Source organism: Saccopteryx leptura, chromosome 2, assembly GCF_036850995.1.
Source record: "Saccopteryx leptura isolate mSacLep1 chromosome 2, mSacLep1_pri_phased_curated, whole genome shotgun sequence".
Taxonomy (NCBI): domain Eukaryota; kingdom Metazoa; phylum Chordata; class Mammalia; order Chiroptera; family Emballonuridae; genus Saccopteryx; species Saccopteryx leptura.
Genome location: NC_089504.1, coordinates 33849582 through 33869222, shown reverse-complemented (window position 1 = coordinate 33869222; position 19641 = coordinate 33849582). Strand labels below are relative to the sequence as shown.

Sequence of the window (19641 nt, the reverse complement as noted above, 5' to 3'; positions counted from 1 at the left end):
CCACTAAGATTGAGGCACAGTTTCCTAGGTCGGGTTCGGCTTGATGTACGTATGCTTTGCAGCATTACACATCTTTTTCTTTTTGAATTAAACTTTTAATTTTGAAAAATTGAAAGCTAGAGAATTTGCAAGAAAGCACAACAAACTCATATATATCCTTCACCTAGATTCACTCAATACATACTTTGCCCCATTTACTTAATTTTTCTCTTTCTGTGTGTATATTATAATATGATACGCTTTTGAGAATAAGTTACAGAGATAATAATCTTTTGTTGTTACTTCAGGGTGTATTTTCTAAGAACAAGGACACTTTCTCCTGATACCATAATGTAGGTATCAAATTCAGGAAATGCATAGAATATTGAATTTTCCCAACTGTCCCAACTTTTTTTCTTCCTGATCTGGTATGAGAATCAAGTGTTACATTTACTTGTGTCTTTTTAGTCTGAAACGGTTCGTTGGCCTTTCATTGTCTCTTGGGACATTGACATTTTTTAAGAGTGCAGGCTTGTTGCTTTAGAAAACATCTCTCAGGGCAGGCCGGTCTGAGTTTCCTTGTGTTTCATTTCAGCATGTGTATTACCACAAAACTTAAGGACAAAGCAAGAATAAGTATTTTTATTTCCCATCATTTCTGTGGATCGGGAATTCTGGTATGGCTTAGCTCAGGGGTCTCAAACTTGCGGCCCGCGGGCCGCATGCGGCCCGCCGAACAATTTTGTGCGGCCCGCAGACTAATCCACGAAGTTCAAGAAAAGTGTTGCGTAACAGTTGCCTTTTGTAGACCTAGTGCGGCCCGCCGAACGGCTGTGATCTTGCTCTGCGGCCCACATGCTGAGTTGAGTTTGAGATCCCTGGCTTAGCTGGTGGTTCAGGCTTGAAGGTCTAATGGAATTCCAGTCAAAATGTCACCTGGGGCCTCCATCGTCCAGGGCTTCCCTGGGGCTGGAGGATCTGCTTTCAGGAGGGCCATCCCATGCTGGGAAGTCTGTAGTGCCCGGAGGTGGGAGGCCTCGGGCCCTCGCCCCATAGACCTCTCCATAGGCTTGAATATCCTCACTGCACAGCGACCAGCTTTCCTCAGAACAGATGGTCCGTAGAAGGGGCCAATAAGGAAACTTCAGTGTCTCATGACCTGGTCTTGGAAGTCATATATCGTCACTTCTGCATTTTGTTCTTGTGTAGTGGTTTTAAAATATATTCATGAGGGCCTGAGCAGGCGGTGGCACAGTGGATAGAGTGTCAGACTGGGACGCGGAGGACCCAGGTTCGAGACCCCGAGGTCGCCAGCTTGAGCGCGGGCTCATCTGGTTTGAGCAAAGCTCACCAGCTTGGACCCAAGGTCGCTGGCTTGAGCAAGGGATTACTCAGTCTGCTGAAGGCCCACGGTCAAGGCACATATTAGAAAGCTATCAATGAACAATTAAGGTGTCGCAATGAAAAACTGATGATTGATGCTTCTCGTCTCTCTCCATTCCTGCCTGTCTGTCCCTATCCATCCCTCTCTCTGACTCTCTCTCTGTCCCTGTAAAAAAAAAAAAAGAAATATATATATATATATAAATTCACAAGGTTTTTGATATCCTTCCCTTCAAAAGATAGAGCCTAATTGTCCTCTCCTTGCATATGGGCCAGGTGCCCCTCGGTGGAGCACAGCTTCTAGTTCCAGAAGCTAAGTTACTGCTTCTGAAATTAGAAGCCCATGGTGTCCAAGGACTGAGTCCCTCTGGGTAGGCCTGGTTGGGGATGCCTTGTGGCCACAGGACCCCAGAGCTGTCCTGCTTCCAGCCTCAGCTGACTTTTCCTCAAGTGCCCGTAAGGTGAGGCTCCAGATGGAGGGAGTATGAAAATGTAAAGGTGGCTAAGAGGAGCCAGCTCCTACCCAAGACTCTCGGGCAAGGCTGTTCACGTGCAGAAGCCGCCCTGGGACAGCTGAGCCTGGGCTGCTGCAGAAGCTGTCTTGGAACTTACGAAGAGGGACCTGGAGCTCCTTGGAAGACCCTGAGAGCGAGGAGAGGAGAAATTGCCCACGTAGGGTATGAGGGAGCTCTAGGTGGGGAGATGTGATTGTCGGATCTTTATTTAGGTTCCAGTGGCCCACCTGAGCCTCCTGGGGGGTAGAAGTAGCAAAATGACACCACCTGTGGCAAGATCCCCGACACAAGATCTCAGCCAAGTACACACTCACAGACACCCTTTGAACTATCCAAGTTCCTCCACCTCTCTCAGCCTTGTCTTTAAAATGGGGACAATAGATACCAGCATAGGAAATGGTTGTGAGAGTAAGTAAAGTACTACATTTCATTGATTCCAAAGCAAAGCACTTCTTTTTTTTAATTTAGACACTTCTGATATTAGGATGTGTATTAAAATCATTGTAACCTACAGTGATTTGTCTGTCTTAGTGGTTCATTAAATAGTAAGTAGTATGTCGTCTAATCATTGGTGTCTTAACTTTGATGAACAATTGTGTACCAGAGATATGATAGCACTAAGGAGTTACTAATTTTTAAGATGTTACAATGATACTGTACTTATTATTTAAAAAAGAATCCTTATCTCTTAGAGATATATATTGCAGTATTTATGGACATTATGATATGCTGAATATTGTTTTAAAATAATCTGGGAGCAGTGGGTGAAGGCATAGATGGATCAGGACTGACCAGGTCAGGTGAAAGGTACACAGGAGTTTCTCACAGTATTCTCTCTACTTTTGTATGTTGGAAATTTTTTTTAATAAGTTAAAAGAAAAGAAGACACAAAGAAATAAGTTGTGTCCACAGAGGGCTCTTCCTCGACTTTTTATTCATTATTCAGGCCTCATCCTAAGTCTCTTCCTCTTAGAGGCCCTCCTTGATTTCCTGTTCTGTGGTTGCTCCTCTCCTCCCTCCCTACTCCCCTCTGTAGTTGCTGTTTACCTCCCCCCTTCTTTTGTTCCTAGTATGATCACTTTCTGAAATTATTGATGAGTTTGCTTACTTGATTATTGTCCACCTGAGTGTAAGCTTTGTGGAATGAGGGGTTTGGCCTATCTGGCACATAGTAGGCCATCAGGAAATATTTGATGACTGACTGATAAAGGGCCATGGGTACAGTGCCTAGCGTGGGGCAGATGGTCAGCAGATGTTGGTTTCTCTGCTCGTCCTGCTTGGTTCTGTCTCTTTGCTCTGCACTCAGCTTGTTTGTAAGGTCTTCCCTTTCTGCCTGAGGCCTGGCTGGTCTTCCGCATTTATCCCCTTCTAGAATTTCCAGCCCAGTAGCTAGTCCAACATTCAAACCTTAATCCTCCTGGTGTCCCTCTTGCATTTCTGTCCTTCCCCTAGCTTGCTGTCAACCATGCCCTGCTGATGATTTTCAGGCACTGCCCTGTCCCTGTGATGACACTGGGAGTTTGTCATTGATCACTGTGAGAATTTTGTGTCAACCAGGACCATCCCTGTAAAATAAGGGCAAATCCTACTACACAAAGAGGGAGCTCATTGGTTCCTATTACTGCCAGTCAAGGCCCACCCCCAGAGGGAGTGGGCTCAGCCCCGCCACCACCATAAGGCTGCCATAGAATGGAGCAGGGCCGGTGTGTGTACTGAGGGGTAGTCACTGTCCTCCACTGAGCCCTTCCTGGAGCACTGATACCCTAGCCCTGGTTCTAGCTTACACGTTCAGCGCACCACCTCTGGGGTGAAGTGTCGGGAAGATGCTGAGAGAAAGTAGAGAGAGGCTCAAGTGGGGCTCGAGTCACCAGAGCGCTGTGAGTGACATGCTGAAACGGAGATGCAGGTGTGGGCGGAGTTCTGGAGGGGAGTGTGGGAGGGGCCACTGCCCAGGTCTGACCTCAGAACCAATAGGGTTCAGGTGTTCTTGCAAGAGGACAGAGTTTGCCAAATAGAAAAGTGAGGGAAGGGCATTCCAGGCGGAGGGCAGAGTCTGAGCGAAGCCTGGCAGTGGGCTTGGAAAGGGGTGGACAGATGGGAGAGCTGTTAGGCAAGAAGTGACGGTCTCCCTCATAATTCTGCTTAATTTGTATGTTGTTCAAATCTGAAAATTGCTTTAAGGCTTAAAACCGGTATCCTACAGTTCAGCCTTGTTGGGTGTCATTTTAGAACCTTTCGTAGACTGTGCTGGGGCTCCTAGTGGAACATGGGGAGCTCTGGAAGATCCCAGAAGGTTGTTTCCCATTCCCCACGGGGAGGTCTCGGGATTGTGACCTATGTCCCCTTCATTGCCCATTCCTAGCACCAGCCTGGGCCAGGTACATGCACAGTTAACAGTAGGTTCTCGATTCCTGAAGTTGTGTTGTGTTTGCAGGTGCAAAGAAAAGAGATATGATTATGATCATTTGCCCACGACATCTGTTGTCATAGCATTTTATAATGAAGCCTGGTCAACTCTCCTTCGGACAGTTTACAGCGTCCTCGAGACGTCCCCAGACATCCTGCTAGAAGAAGTTATCCTTGTAGATGACTACAGTGACAGAGGTAAGCCCCTGTGAGCTCTGGGGTGGCCTGGCTCTCCGTGGCAGGGCCCGGGAGGTGAGTGTGAGATGGGACGTGTGGGATAAGCTTGGTAAGGACAGGCCTCCTGCTTCCTCCTGTGTCTGGCTTCTGCCCTCAGGGAGCTCGGAGCCAGGCGGAGGGACGCAGAGGTAGTGGCAGAGGGCTGTACCACATGGTGCTACGGGAAACAGAGGAGAGGGACTCGCTCTTCCTGGGTGTTCGGGGTGGTTGACCTTAGTCCTGAAGGTTGAATAGTTTGTGGGCAGCAAAGGAGGAGGGAGGGCGTTTTAAGTGGAAGGCGCAGGTGTGGAAAGGCTTGGAGGTGCAGCACTGCAGGGATTGTGTAGGATCTGCCAGTAGTTTAGGAAGGATGGAGGGCCAGCTGCTTAGGGGATTAGCAGGGAGAGGACAGGTAGGAGAGGTGAAGAAGGGTGCAGGTGTTAGACCTGAGGCCAAGGAGCTGGGACCTTGTTTTAAGGGCAGAGGGAGTCAAGGGCAGGGTTTTAAGCAGGACAGCTGTTTGGGTGGATCCCTCTGGGCTGGAGTGTGGAGAATGCTGTACAGAGGGGCTTGGTGGGAAGGCCAGGGAATGTAGGGTGGCCCAGGTGAGAGGCGGAGGCTTGGAGTCGGGTGGTAACGGAGGAAAGGGGGTGGGTGGGACAAAGGGTATTTGAGAAGTGGCACCCACAGGGCTGGAGACTGGCTGATGCACGGAGGACCTGTGGGCTTCTGGCATGGGCCCCCAGGTGAATGGCGGTGCCAGCTCAGAGCTGGACAAGCCACCCAGGACAGGAGGAACAGTTCTGGGAGGGCAAAGGGGATATTTGGTTTTGGATGTGTTGAGTATGAGATGAGATCAAAGGGGCCAGTTCAGACAAAAGAACTGAAGCCAGGGAGAGGTATTCCCCTGAGAGGGTGGTCAGCATCTCTGCAGCCCTGACCAGTGACCTAGGATCAGCGGTTCACATGCAGTCCAGGGCTGGCCCTCTGTTGCTCAGTGAACCATTTTGGAGTTCCTTCCGTGTGGTGGGCATAGGCACTAGGGATTCCGTGGGAGCAAGACAATCCCTGCTCACTGTTTTCTCAGCCTGTTTCTCACTTGTGAATGGGTTTATTCACACCTGTCTCAGAGTTGTGGTGAAGGATAAATGCGATCATGTGTACATATACACGCATAGGACAGAACCTCAGGTAGCCGCAGCGCCTGGTAGGCACTCACCCCATTTCCTTCTGTCCGTTCTTCCCAGGGTTTGTTTTCCGTCTGTCTGTGTGGACATTGGTTCTGGGTCAGACCACATGGACTTGATCCAGCTCCAAGACTTCACCGCTATCCAGCCTTGAGCAAGGAGCTTAACCAGTTTCAACCTCAGCTTCAGGCCCTTTTATAACCTCTTACTGTAATACAATTAATTAACATAAATAAAATGAAATAATAACAGTTCAGACGCTGTAAGGTCATTGTGAGGACTAAATGAGATAAAGCAAGGTCAGTGCCTGGCGTCTTGTTAGCAGTTGTGAAATGGTAACTTCTGTTTTTATGAAATATTAAACTATAAAGTGCTGAAAATATTTCAGAAATGACTTCTTCAAAAGCAAATATCAGATTTAAAATTTTATCTTTAGGGCACTAAGTAGGATTTATGGGATTCTGTGACTGCCAGGAACGTGGTATGAGCCCCTTCCAGCACAGCTCAGGTCCCTGGCAGACCTGCTGTGGGGCTGCGGCTTCCCCTCCCCGTCGTGGTAACCTGTACAGCAGGTGAGCTGCCCCCTCAGCCTGTAGCGGAGCTGGGCGGGCTGCCTGCCTCCTCCCGCCCTTCTGCTCTCAGTCTGAGCGCCCAGTAGGGGTGTGAGCCCCTGGAGAGTGTGGGAAGACAGTGCAGGCAGACGGAAGATCAGTGCTGACCAACTCCATGGAGTGCAGGGAAGCCGCAGGTGCTCCTCTGTGGGCGTTCACTGGGCACCGCAGCAAGTGACCTTTGCGTGGGAAGTCATCTGTCTCACTCCTGCCACCAGCATATTTGCAGTTAGTTATATTTATGGTTGAAAAAAGCCAACTGATGAATGTTTTCTTTTCTTTTTTTTTTTTTTTTTGAGTGCCAAGAATATTTAAGGAAGCATTTTTACAAACTAAGAAACAACCTGGAGCATTTTATAAACTTTCCCCTTCTCCTGCTCCGCATCCCAGTCCAACGCCCTATCCACTGCGCCACCCCGGTCAGGCTCGCCTTCTCCTGATTGCTGAAGACTTTGAGGCAAAGCCCAGTTGATACGGGGAGACCCTTTCCTGTTTATTTTTCCTAAGGGGTGCCCGCCAGCCTCCACCTGACCCAGGGAGGTGTGTGAATGGGGCCTCCAGCCCTGGAACCTGGTGGAGTCAGCAGTCTTGGGGCCAGCCCTGGCTGTGGGCTGTCCTTTCAACCTCTAAGGACTCATTTCCTCTTCTGCCAAATAGGATGTTCTCCTGGCAAGTTTTGGATTTGTTTAACAAGGATGAGAAGGGGCAGGAGAAAGCACTGGGAGGCAGTATTAAGCCTGTGAACTCAAGGAGGCAGAGGCCTGGATTTAAAACATGGGTTGTCAGCTTCACTTGCTCTATGACCTTGACTTTGACAAGTTAGCCTCCCTGGCCTTAGTATTTTCATCTGTAGAATAGGGTAGTACTTTGTCGGATTGTTGCAAGAATCACGTGAATTACATATAAACCACTTAGATGGCAATGAGCAGGGTAAGCCCTCTCAGGGTCGCTGCCGTTACTAAATACTACTCTTACTGTGTCAGCTGAAATGTGCTGCCAAGGAAATTGGCATTCATATAACTATAATGACATAATATAATAAAGTGTACATTAAAATAACTATAATAATATAGCTATAACATACAATTCATGTTAACATAATTCCATATAAATTAAAATTTTAGCATATTGCATAATTAACACAAATAACAAATTTTTATTAACAGTTTTTCAGAAAAAAATTGAGGTTGGGTGCTTCTTACACTTTTTTTTTAAAATTTTTAAATGTTTACAAGTCGAGCCATAATGTATTTTGGGGTGTGACAGCTATTTGAGATATGTTCACGTGCCGTATCGCCCATTTCCGGTTCACGTACCGGCACTTGCTGCTTCTGGAACTCCACCCCCGCCGCCCAAGTCTCCGGAGTGCTTCCGACCGCGGTTCTGGGTGAGGTGAGCACGTCCCAGGCGGCCAAGCAAAGGAGGCTCGTGTCTGTCTAGTCTTCTTTCTGGGTCAGGGAGGCCCTGGAAGGACCTGGCTTAGGGTATGCGGTGGTGACCCTCGCTGTCCGGCTTGCCTCCCCAGAGCACCTGAAGGAACGCCTGGCCACCGAGCTGGCGGGGCTGCCCAAGGTGCGCCTGATCCGCGCCAACAAGAGGGAGGGCCTGGTGCGAGCCCGGTTGCTGGGCGCTTCCGCGGCGAAGGGCCAAGTGCTGACCTTCCTGGACTGCCACTGTGAGTGCCACGAGGGGTGGCTGGAGCCACTGCTGCACAGGTGCGTGCGCCGTCCACGTGGGGAGGGTCCCGAAACTCCTTAGAAGCAAAAACAGCCTGATCATCGCCCTGTGAGACGCCACGGGGCGCCTGGGTTCAGAGGCTCCTTGGGCAGGTCCTTTGTCACTGGGCGTGTTAACAGTCTCTACCTCGTCGGGCTTTGGAGACCGTTAATTGAGTTAATACATGGACAATTCTTAAAACATACCAGCATGTTGGAGGCCCGATGTCAGTGTGTGCTTTTATTACTACTTATTATGCACGTTTTTTTGTAAGAAGCTTAAGAATATAAAACGACATTTCTAGAGAATATACATTTTGGTGTATTTCCTTCAAGCAGGGCTAACTTATCTATTAACACCCAGTGCCTGCAATGCCTGGAGCCCATGAAACTTTAACAGACCTGCAAACATATTTTTATGTTAATTCCTTTTTAAAATCAGAAGGAAAAAATGAATATCATAATAATGACTGTAGGACAATGAATCTAGTCTAGATTATGTTTGTCTTTATACCAATATAGTTGTAATTTATAGTTTTTAGCATTTTTATTTTTTAATCGAGTCATACAAAGTTACAAAAACGGTCTCCAAGGCCAGTTTTCCTGCTATCTTGAAGCACCTCTTATGCTAATCCTCTCAACCTGCCCCTTCCCCAGAACCACCGTTACTGGGCCCTGACTCTTGTTCTCTTCCCTCTCTCCCCAGTCTCCTGATTCTGCATCATAGCAGTCAGGAGCTGGGCTGGCAAATCCAGGTTTGGGGGTGGTCTCTGTTTGGTCCCCTGTGTGGAGCAGTCACAGGCTGGAGGACCAAGTTCTCTGCAGTTGTCAAAATGCTTTCCTGCGCTCCAGCACTTTGGTTGCCAGGGTCTGTTTGGAAAAGCTGCGGCCCACTTGTTTCCCTTCCTGGGTAAGACCAAGCTGTCCCCTGCTCTGCTATTTTCTGATGTCCTAGGTTCTTGTCCCCTGTGGGTGCCATGCTGCCTCCTTCTCTTCCTCAGCTCTGATGAGCTCACCAGCAGCAGGGACCCAGGGTGGCTTAGGCCGTGATGGAGGCTGAGGTTATTTTGACAGCTGAGTGTCCCTCTGGCATCTGGGCCAGTGGGTTCACCCTTCACCCCTCCCCCACACTGAGCATTCAGGTGGCCACCTCTAGGCCTGTCTGAAGTCAGCTGATGTGCTAATGACACCTAAAATTTCACTCCAGCCCACCCTTTGGAGAGAGCGAGGCAACCTTCCCCATAAGTAAGTCCCTGCTCCATACCTATAGACGAAAGGATTCCCTACCCTGGTTGCCCATTAAAAATATGTGGGGAGCTTTTTCTTTTTTTACTTTTCTTTTTTTATTGATTTTAATTTATTGTGTTTATATAGATCCTAGTGTTGCCCTGAATGCATCCCCCCTCCCCTGTATTCCCCTCATCATCTCCCTTGCCCCCTTGTGGGGATCTTTTTGAACATACCAACCCCTGGGCCCATGGCAGACCATTGGGACATGAATCTCTGGTTGTGGTGCCCAGGCTTCTAGATGTCTCAAAAGCTCCGCATGGATTCAGGTCCGTGCCAGAGTTCAGACACTCTGGACTCCATTGCTCAGGTGGTCCCAACCAGGAACAGTGACCCCTTCCTTCCAGGGCCTTTTGGAAATACATGCTCTGGGTCATCATGTCAGCCGGGCAATGCTCCTGGCATTTTGTGAGCCAGGGACAAGGGATGCCAAACACCCTGCAGTCCGCATCCTGTACAGCAGAGAATGGGTCTGCCCCCCATGCCAGTCGCACCTCCAGGGGGCGCGCTGCACTCAGCCTGCGCCTTCTGTAACCGTAACCGTAACCGTAACCGTAACCGTGACTCAGAGTCCTGTCCTCCAGTGCCGGCTCCCCAGCTTCCCCTTTCCCGTAAAATGAGGCTGTCCCTGGTTCTCAGCAGCTTGGTTGCACGTCACAATTCTTGGGGTCTTTGCTAGGGGCCATGCAGCGTCTTTGAACCCCAGCAGGTCTGTCGTTTTCCCTCTCACTCCTAATAACACCTTCAGTTTATTTAAAGAATTGGGCACTGGCTGAGACTCCCTCTGCAACTTCCTGAATTCAGTGAACTCGCAGGTTTGATTCTCTGTCTCACAGAATCTACACTGAACAGTGCGGTTCCCCCTAAAATTATAATTCTTTCCTCGGTGTCAGATTCAGAATGCCCCCTCTAACTTCCTGGTGTTACTCTAAACATGCTTAGGGCTCAAGTTTGGCTGATCTCTGTTTCCTTACACCATCGTTTTGCGTGACTCTTAGGAGTTTTAGGTGCCAACTTCCAGATAAAAGCCCCAAAATGTAACCCAGGAAAATCTAGTGTTCACACGTAGTCCAGTCTCAGTTCATCTTCCCTGGTGTGCTGTCAAATGCAAAAACAAAACAAAAAGAAATCCCAGCCTGGAAGCCTGCCGAAGGCGGGCGGGCTGGTAATACAGATTGTGGACAGGCTAGCTATAAAGCCTGCAGCAGCAAGTCACAGCGTTTCCCACGAGGTGTAGTATTTCACAATAATAAAAACTAAAGGAAAAAAACAGCAACAGTTCCAGCTTCTCTGCCAGCCAGTCATTTTGCAGACGTTCCCAGGGAGCCCTCATGTTAACCCCGTGAGTATGTACAGGGCGGGGCAGAGGGAGGCTTACAGTTGTGGGCACATGGGACAGTTTATTCTTGTATTATTAATTAATTACTGTATTATTTGCCATATGAACAACTGTACACTTACTTTTGCCCCACCCTGTTCCAGTGTTACCCAGGAGGCAATAGGCCCTGAGAGGCTCAGTGACTCAGCTAATGTCACACAGGGAATAAGGGGGCGTGATTAGAATTTATAGTCTGACTCCAAAGCTGACCCTTTGGTCTGGGGGTATCTCTGCACAAGGAGATAAGTATCTATTTCTTGACTTCGTTTTTTCACTCTGTTTCAAAATTATTTTATTTCTTCATTGTGATTAAATTAAGGAACCTTTTGCAGTCTTGAGATACTAAAAATCTGCTTCTGTTTTAAAAGTTACCTTTGATTTTTAACATGTCTTATAGAATCAGAATATTAAAGCGTGGGACTTTTCATAGGAAGGTCAGAGTCCTTGCTTTCCTTCAAGAGTCCCCTAAGGTGGCCACCTGCCTGACATGGCCGAGGACAGCTGGTAAAAGCAAAGCAGGTCTTTCCCACACAGCTGTTCCTCCTTCCTAGCGAATGGTGGGGAGAGTTCATTCCCAAATTTTGTAATGGTCTTCCTGCACCCGTCCGCATGGAGTCGGGGCGTCTTGGGTGTTCGCAGGATCCACGAAGAGGAGTCGGCAGTGGTGTGCCCCGTGATTGATGTGATCGACTGGAACACCTTTGAGTACCTGGGGAACTCCGGGGAACCCCAGATCGGTGGATTCGACTGGAGGCTGGTGTTCACGTGGCACACGGTTCCCGAGAGGGAGAGGATGCGGATGCGGTCCCCCATCGATGTCATCAGGTCAGGGAGTCAACTTCTCTGAGCAGGCCTCATTGCATCTGGCTAACATGTCAGTGAAGGCCCTTGGGAGGGATAGGTAACTGTTGGGCCTCCCACCTTGCTTTAGAACATTTGTTTATTAAAAAATTTCAGCCCTGGCCAGTTGGATAGATCATTGGCTGGCATGCGGACATCCCAGGTTCGATCCCTGGTCAGGGCACACAGGAGAAGTGACCATCTGCATCTCTCCCTCTCCCTCTCCCTCTCCCACTCCCTCTCCCTCTCCCCTTTCTCTTTCTCTTCTCTTCCCTCAGCCAGTTACTCTATCGGTTCAAGCGTTGGCCCCAGGCACTGAGGATAGCTCCTTTGATTCGGTTGGCCTAGAGTTTAGTTTGGAAGGCAAGGATAGTCAATACTTTGTCAAGGCCCAGACGTGCTGCTGGAGGATCTAGAAAGTTTAAACTCGGGTTCGTGGTATTATCATATATATTTCCCCATTTCAGAATTTATTCTTTCCGTCTGCTTGTCTGTGGTGTATTGACCTTTCTGCTGTGGCAAGATGGAAGCCTCGGGCCATTTCTGAAGCCAGTGCTGGCTCCTGGGGGAACCTGTTAGGGAGAAAAAGGGCCAGCCAAGGAAGCAGGCCAGAGCTGGGGTCTGGATCCTGGAGGGGAGACCACTCAGGCTGGAGGGGAGCAGGCCCCCAGGGAGCTTTGAGATGCCCATTGCCTATTATGATCTACTCACCGGCCTCTTGAGGCCTCTGTGAGTGCCTGCACCATGACTGGGTGGGTGACCAAGGTGCCACAGCCTGGCACCTGCCTGCCATTCTCTGGGGGAACATGATCTTATCTCCTGGTCTCTCCTGGTGTTGTAAAGTAGCATTCTGCGGGTTCACATAGAGACACCAAGGCAGGATACAGAAGAATTTTTTTATTTTTTTTTATTTTTCTGAAGCTGGAAACGGGAGAGACAGTCAAACAGACTCCCGCATGCGCCCGACCGGGATCCACCTGGCACGCCCACCAGGGGCGACGCTCTGCCCACCAGGGGGCGATGCTCTTCCCCTCCGGGGCGTCGCTCTGCCGTGACCAGAGCCACTCTAGCGCCTGGGGCAGAGGCCAAGGAGCCATCCCCAGCGCCCGGGCCATCTTTGCTCCAATGGAGCCTTGGCTGCGGGAGGGGAAGAGAGAGACAGAGAGGAAGGGGGGAGTGGAGAAGCAAATGGGCGCTTCTCCTATGTGCCCTGGCCGGGAATCGAACCCGGGTCCCCCGCACGCCAGGCCGACGCTCTACCGCTGAGCCAACCGGCCAGGGCCCAGAAGAATTTTTAAGAGGAGATTTATTGATTAAACCGCTGCATATGACTAACACAGGGTATAACTAACCCAAATCGTGCAGTCTCGAATATAACTCTGAGGCTGGTTATATACCCTTGACCACATACAGGTTGGGGGAAAAGGAGGGGGAGCATGACACAATCATTAACAAGCTTATAACATTTGTCTAGAGCAGGGGTCCCCAAACTTTTTACACAAGGGGCCAGTTCACTGTCCCTCAGACCGTTGGAGGGCCGGACTATAAAAAAAACAACTATGAACAAATCCCTATGCACACTGCACATATCTTATTTTAAAGTAAAAAAACAAAACGGGAACAAATACAATATTTAAAATAAAGAACAAGTAAATTTAAATCAACCAACTGACCAGTATTTCAATGGGAACTATGCTCCTCTCACTGACCACCAATGAAAGAGGTGCCCCTTCCGGAAGTGTAGTGGGGGCCGGATAAATGGCCTCAGAGGGCCGCATGGGGACCCCTGGTCTAGAGGATCTATAAAAAACATTAAAACTTTCAAGATAACATGATAGTGATGTCACTCTACATATCAAAGACATTCACAAATCTTTTAGTGTCTATCTCCCCTCCCTTTGTCTAGAGGTATATGTTACTCTCAGGACTCCAGGAAGGGAGGAAGAGTTAAAATCAGTGTAGGGTGGTATATAAATATTGTCTCTTATTTGAAGGGAAAGGAAGTTCTTCAGATAACCTTTATTCTATAGTTAAACTAAATGACCCAGTTGTCCTTGCAAGCCAGAAAGCTTCTGCATTCTTCTCCCTCCATTCTCCAAAGAAGGGATGGGGCAAGAAGCCTGACTCTTCCTCCTAAAACATTAATTTTTGCAATTCGTTGGTACCTTACCACACTGGTTGTCTATGCTAACAGTGCAGGATTTCTTTCAACCTTAGGCCTTTGCTCCTGCTGGGTTCTTGGAGAACCATTATGTTTCTGTTCTTGGCTGACTTCTCTTTGTTCTACAGATCCTGTCTCTTCCAGGAAACAGAGCTCCCTGCCCCCGCATCGCCTTATGTCCTTTTTTGTGTTCACACAGGTTTGGGGTGACCTTAGGTAACACATTGACCATACACAGAGTTCTGTACTTGCCTGTAAAGATATCTGGGCCCCAGGGCAAGGGCTGTGGGGTACGCCTGTGTTCCTAGGCCTAGCTTAGTGCTGGGCAGAGCATGAGCTCAGGGTACTCTTTAGAGATGGATGATTGGATTAGAGGACTTGCCGTGGGAACAGAGTTCAGCTAACTGATGGTTTCCTGCTGCTTGCATGGCAATACTGATCTCCTGTACTCCTAGGTCTCCAACAATGGCTGGTGGGCTGTTTGCAGTGAGTAAGAAATATTTTGAATATCTGGGGTCTTATGATACAGGAATGGAAGTATGGGGCGGAGAAAACCTCGAATTCTCCTTTAGGGTAAGTATTCCAGTTTTCTCTTTGGACTCATTCTTAACCTGTTTTCTCCTTCTCTCTCTCTCTCTCTTTTGGAGTACTGGGATTTTTTATGAGAGCCTGGTAGACTTTTCCTCCATATTGGCAATTTATCTAGCAACCCTGAAAGTTGATAATGGCATGTGCATCCTATAAACATTTATCATACACAGAGTTTATCAAACACATATACTTGCCTTCTTGTCTGAACTTTGGAAAATATCTACTTTTAAAATAGATAGATCTGGGGCAGGAAAGGGCCTTGCGAGTTGCCTAGTTCTTTTCTCTCCCTGCCGCAGGGAGGGGCTGAGGCCCCGCGAGAAGGGACGTGCCGGAGGAGTGGCAGAGACTAGGCTAACACTCAGGTCCCTGCCTCCTGATCCCATCTTTTGGAGACTTGATTTCCTTAACTATTTATGAAATGGCCTCTTTAGTTAGCACCGTGACTTTCAAACTGTGACACATATAGAGTTGTTGGGGAAACCTGTTAAAAGGCAGGTTTACAGGCAGTCTCCAGAAAGTCAGAGTCGATGGATTTTCGGTAGGGAGCGGGCATCTGCCTTGTACACTAAGCCCACCAACCTATCCTGCTGAGCGTGACTCATGGATGGTCCCCCCGTGAGAAACCCCGAGCATTTCAGTGGGTTTCCCCGTTAACTGCACCTTGCATTTTAAATATCAAAAGCTTATATTCGTGTTCATGCTTTTCAATAGAAAACTAAAAATTTTTAATAATAGCTTATATGGTTTCTTGCTTTAAAAGAGTCATTTAATAAAGAAGAATTTGTCCCTCCACCAAAGAGTCACACCCCCACCCTAAGTGCCAGATGCTGTCCTTGACCATACCTCCTGCGGACAGTGGATGGAGTGTCCATGGCCACCCACCCCAGCATGAAATGGCCCGGATGACTTAGCCCGTTGAGTTTGAGAGTGTGCTTTTAACAATCTTTCTGCCTTTTCCTTAGGTGTCAGGCTGCTCTGCCTGCCTCTAGAAGCTCTTCCTTTCCCCTTCCCAACCTCTCCTCTTACTCGCTGCTTTCCTTTCTTCTGTGGCTAGGAGATCAGGTAATCAGCCTGGATTTTTCCTAATCAGTAGATGGGTTCCCAGCGAGGTCAGCTCTGAGTGCTGTCATGAGTCAAGTGCATGAGCTTTCGTGCATGGACTTGGGACTCGGTTCCAGGGCTCGTTTGTCGTTGGGGCTGCTTTCTTGCTCTGACTGCAGTCTGTGTTCTGAGTGTGCCGGGGAAGTGGCCTCCTGCCCTGTGGAGGGTGAGGGCTTGGCAGGCAGTGTTCGCCATGACGTTTATGCCCAGCCTCCTGGCTGCAGCACTGTCAGTCAGCACCTTGTTCCCTGCTCGCTTACCTGGCCCTCCTCTGCTCTGTGTGCAGATCTGGCAGTGCGGTGGGACCCTGGAGACCCACCCGTGTTCTCACGTCGGCCACGTCTTCCCCAAGCAAGCTCCTTACTCCCGCAAAAAGGCTCTGGCCAACAGCGTCCGTGCGGCTGAAGTGTGGATGGATGAGTTTAAGGAGCTCTACTACCATCGCAATCCCCATGCCCGCTTGGTGAGTTTCTGGCCCACCTGCACTCCGTCCGGCCTCGTCTGAGCACAAGCAGCTGGTTCTGGCCTCTGTGCCTTAGGAGACCTGGTTTCAGAAATAGAAGAATAAATTGGGTTCTTGTGATACGGTATGGGAAAATGGTATTCCTTCACTTATCATTTACAGTTGCCTCCCCTTATTTGCAGTAGTTACAGTCTGTGTCTAGTCACCGCAGACACTGAATTGGGGAATACCGAAGCATCGTCCTTAGGGGAAGCGCTGGTTAGGGCTCCTGCAGGGCTCTAGCGGGTTGACATTTTTGTGACCCAATGAACACATGACCTTGTTTTTTGTTTCTGTGACTTAATATATATTGTTGGTTCAGCACCTGGGACTCCCCGCCCACCGCACTGTCACTCATGCCTCAGAGAAGCTTATCGAACACACACAGTTTCTCTGCCAGGAGATGAACCCTAGAGGGCTCTTCACTATGCTTGGGGGCCCTTTCAAACAGTGACCTCCCCAACACAAAGCGCAGCAATCTGGAAAATGTGGCACTAGGCGGCCCACAGAGAGGACACTCGTTTGCTGGGTAAGAGCTGAAGCAGGACCTCGGCGGAGAAGGTGCACCTTGGGCGACTCAGACTTCTTGCCGCCCTGCTCTGTCCTCCAGTGATGGAACGTGTGAGAACGTCACAGATGTTGATTTTAGGGTTACAAACCAATTTTAACACGTAGGTCCACTGCCCGTGCACAGACCAGCTCTGCACACCCCCAGGACAGGGGCCCACTGACCCTGCATCCCCATAACTAAGAGCGCCGCTTGGAAGGACAAGGAGGTCTGTTCCAAGGCCTCTTTCCCGCCCTGGATGAAAATCTCTTCTGACCCCTTACTACAGCCCTCAGGCTAGCTCTGACATTTCCATCTTACAGGTGAGGAAACTGAGACTCAGAGAGGGGGTGAGTAAAGGGACTTGCCCAGGTCCCGTGGCTGACTCGGGCAGAGCTGTGCCTGGGCCATGTACACTGCAGGGGACCTCTCTGTGCTCTGCAGGGCCCCGTGGACCCTCCCCTTGACCTCCTTCTTGGCCTCTCTCAACCTCTGGGCTGCATTGCTTCCTCTGTCTCGCCCAGGACTGCAGGGCAGAAACATCTGCTCTCCCCTGTCACCCAGTCTGGGACCCCAGGTCCCGCTTCCTGGGAATTCCCAAGAGTAGTATGTTAGAGGGGCGCTGTGTCCACCTTCTGTCTGAATGGCCAGTGGCCTTGAAATGGGCATTTTGTTGAAGATGGGAGTACAGTGACTCTCATCAAGAAATGAACTTCCGGAAAATAGGCAGAAATCTCAAGTTCTGTTCAAATGTTTTTACTTATCATTACCATTTTGTTAAATATTTAACTTCTCAAATTTTAAGATTTTTTTTTTTTTTTTTTTTTTTACAGGGACAGAGAGAGAGAGTCAAAGAGAGGGAGAGCTAGGGACAGACAGACAGGAATGGAGAGAGATGAGAAGCATCAATCATCAGTTTTTCGTGGCGACACCTTAGTTGTTCATTGATTGCTTTCTCATATGTGCCTTGACCGTGGGCCTTCAGCAGACCGAGTAACCCCTTGCTCGAGCCAGCAACCTTGGGTCCAAGCTGCTGAGCTTTCTGCTTAAGCCAGATGAGCACGCGCTCAAGCTGGCGACATCAGGGTCTCGAACCTGGGTCCTTCCGCATCCCAGTCGGACGCTCTATCCACCTCGCCATGGCCTGATCAGGCAACTTCTCAAATTTTAATAGTTTAACATCACAGTGCAGGGACAGTGATATGTCTGCAATCAGCACTGCTTTTGTGGCTGCGCAGTGCATTGGTGACACTGCGTAGATGCCAGCTTTAATTATTGAAAGTTCTTAATCATTGGTTTCGTCCAGAACACAAAACTCCCACTAGTATTTATTATTGCAGCATTTTGCTCTTACCATCGTAAGTATATATCTAGACTCCAGGACACTGAGCATGTAATGTTTTCATTCACGATTATATCTAGAATACTTAGCTGTGTTTAAAAGGGAGTATCAGATAGCAGTAACAGATCAGAATGGCATTGTATATGCGTGCTGCTGGCAGTTTCCTGGTCTGTGATCACGTGTTATCTGTAATGTACGGGTCCAGGGATCCAGCGCAACCTCGGGTTTGGCTCCCTCATTCCATCAGCAGGTGCTTTGTGTCCTTCCCCGTAGCGAGAGCACCTGGGAGTGGGACTGTGTGGCAGTCTCTCCGGCTAGAGCGCTGCCGCTCTGTCTGAGGCTGTTTCTGTGCTCTGTGTCCTGCACAGGGCCCGGCACACATGAGGTGCTCAGTAAAAACTTACTGAACAAGTGAGCAACAGTGGAGAGAGGGGCTCTGGTATCAAGACCCCATTAGGGGGCTGATTGTTTTGTTGTTATCTCAGGAGCCCTTTGGGGATGTGACAGAGAGGAAGCAGCTCCGTGCCAAACTTCAATGTAAGGACTTCAAGTGGTTCTTGGAGAACGTGTATCCGGAAATGCACGTGCCTGAAGACAGGCCTGGCTTCTTTGGGATGGTGAGTGAGGCGGGCCTGTGGAGAGCAGGAGTTCCTGGCCCCCAGGTCTGATCAACGAACCCTGGGCAAGAAAGGCCCCTTTTGGGGGACCACAGGCCTCCTCGATTCCAAACTCCGCTCCCTTTTCTTTTCTTTTTTTTTGTTTTGTATTTTTCTGAAGTTGGAAATGGAGAGGCAGTCAGACAGACTCCCGCATGCGCCCGACCAGGATCCACCCGGCACGCCCACCAGCAGGCGATGCTCTGCCCATCTGGGGCGTCGCTCTGTTGCATCCAGAGCCATTTTAGCACCTGAGGCAGAGGCCACAGTGCCATCCTCAGTACCTGGGCAAACTTTGCTCCAATGGAGCCTTGGCTGCGGGAGGGGAAGAGAGAGACAGAGAGGAAGGAGAGGGGGAGGGGTAGAGAAGCAGATGGGCGCTTCTCCTGTGTGCCCTGGTCGGAAATCGAACCCAGGACTCCTGCACGCCAGGCCGACGCTCTACCACTGAGCAAACCGGCCAGGGCCTCCACTCCCTTTTCATCCATTGTTATTCCTTCTCCCTATGAGTGTCTGGGGCTCAGATCTAGATGTCAGCCCTGAGAGCCATCTCAAAATGGGCGAGTATAAACCACCCATTTTATAGATGAGGAAACTGAGGCTCACTCGGTGTTAGGATTCCTGTCTATGGTAGAGAATGGGAGAACACTTTTAGAACTAGAAATGTAAGGAGCTCTTACCAATGAGTCCAGTTCTTGAGACAGGCACTTCTCTCCCTCAGAGCCGTGGGTGGAATCTGTTGTGTAGTAAACTGGACCAATGCCACCTCTTATGTTTTGTTTAGCTCCAGAACAAAGGACTAAAAGGTTATTGCTTTGACTATAACCCTCCCAATGAACACGAGCTCACGGGACACCAGGTCCTGCTGTATGGCTGTCACGGGATGGGTCAGAACCAGGTACGTGCTCTTCTCTGTGGTTGACAGCCTCAGGCGGGGCGGGGCGGGGCGGATTGTGAGGCTCTATTTTCCCGGGGGGGTTATTGTTGTGGGCCTCCAAAGAGGCAAATGAGGCGAAATCTGTGTGTTTATTAAAAATTAAATGTTTGCTATCTTTTTCATTATAAAAGTAACATACTGTATGATCATTATGGAACATTTTGGAAATTTAAAAAGTAGAAGTGAATAGTGAATGACAGGACCCAGAGCAGCCACCACTGTAATTAAGACATTTATTTTTCATCTATTTTTTTTCATGTATGACCTTTGGATATATGTTTTAGTTT

General features: G+C 49.1%; 1 protein-coding gene across 1 annotated transcript in view; it reads left to right on the top strand.

Annotated features, from left to right (window-relative positions):
- The window catches only part of GALNT12 (polypeptide N-acetylgalactosaminyltransferase 12), a 34827-nt gene that overhangs the window by 10119 nt on the left and 5067 nt on the right, over nucleotides 1-19641 (top strand). Inside the window, exons 2-8 of the mRNA XM_066367576.1 lie at nucleotides 4312-4481; nucleotides 7823-8012; nucleotides 11317-11502; nucleotides 14134-14251; nucleotides 15657-15833; nucleotides 18247-18378; nucleotides 19202-19315. Coding sequence (XP_066223673.1) covers nucleotides 4312-4481; nucleotides 7823-8012; nucleotides 11317-11502; nucleotides 14134-14251; nucleotides 15657-15833; nucleotides 18247-18378; nucleotides 19202-19315 — 1087 coding nt within the window. The remainder of the gene's footprint in view (nucleotides 1-4311; nucleotides 4482-7822; nucleotides 8013-11316; nucleotides 11503-14133; nucleotides 14252-15656; nucleotides 15834-18246; nucleotides 18379-19201; nucleotides 19316-19641) is intronic.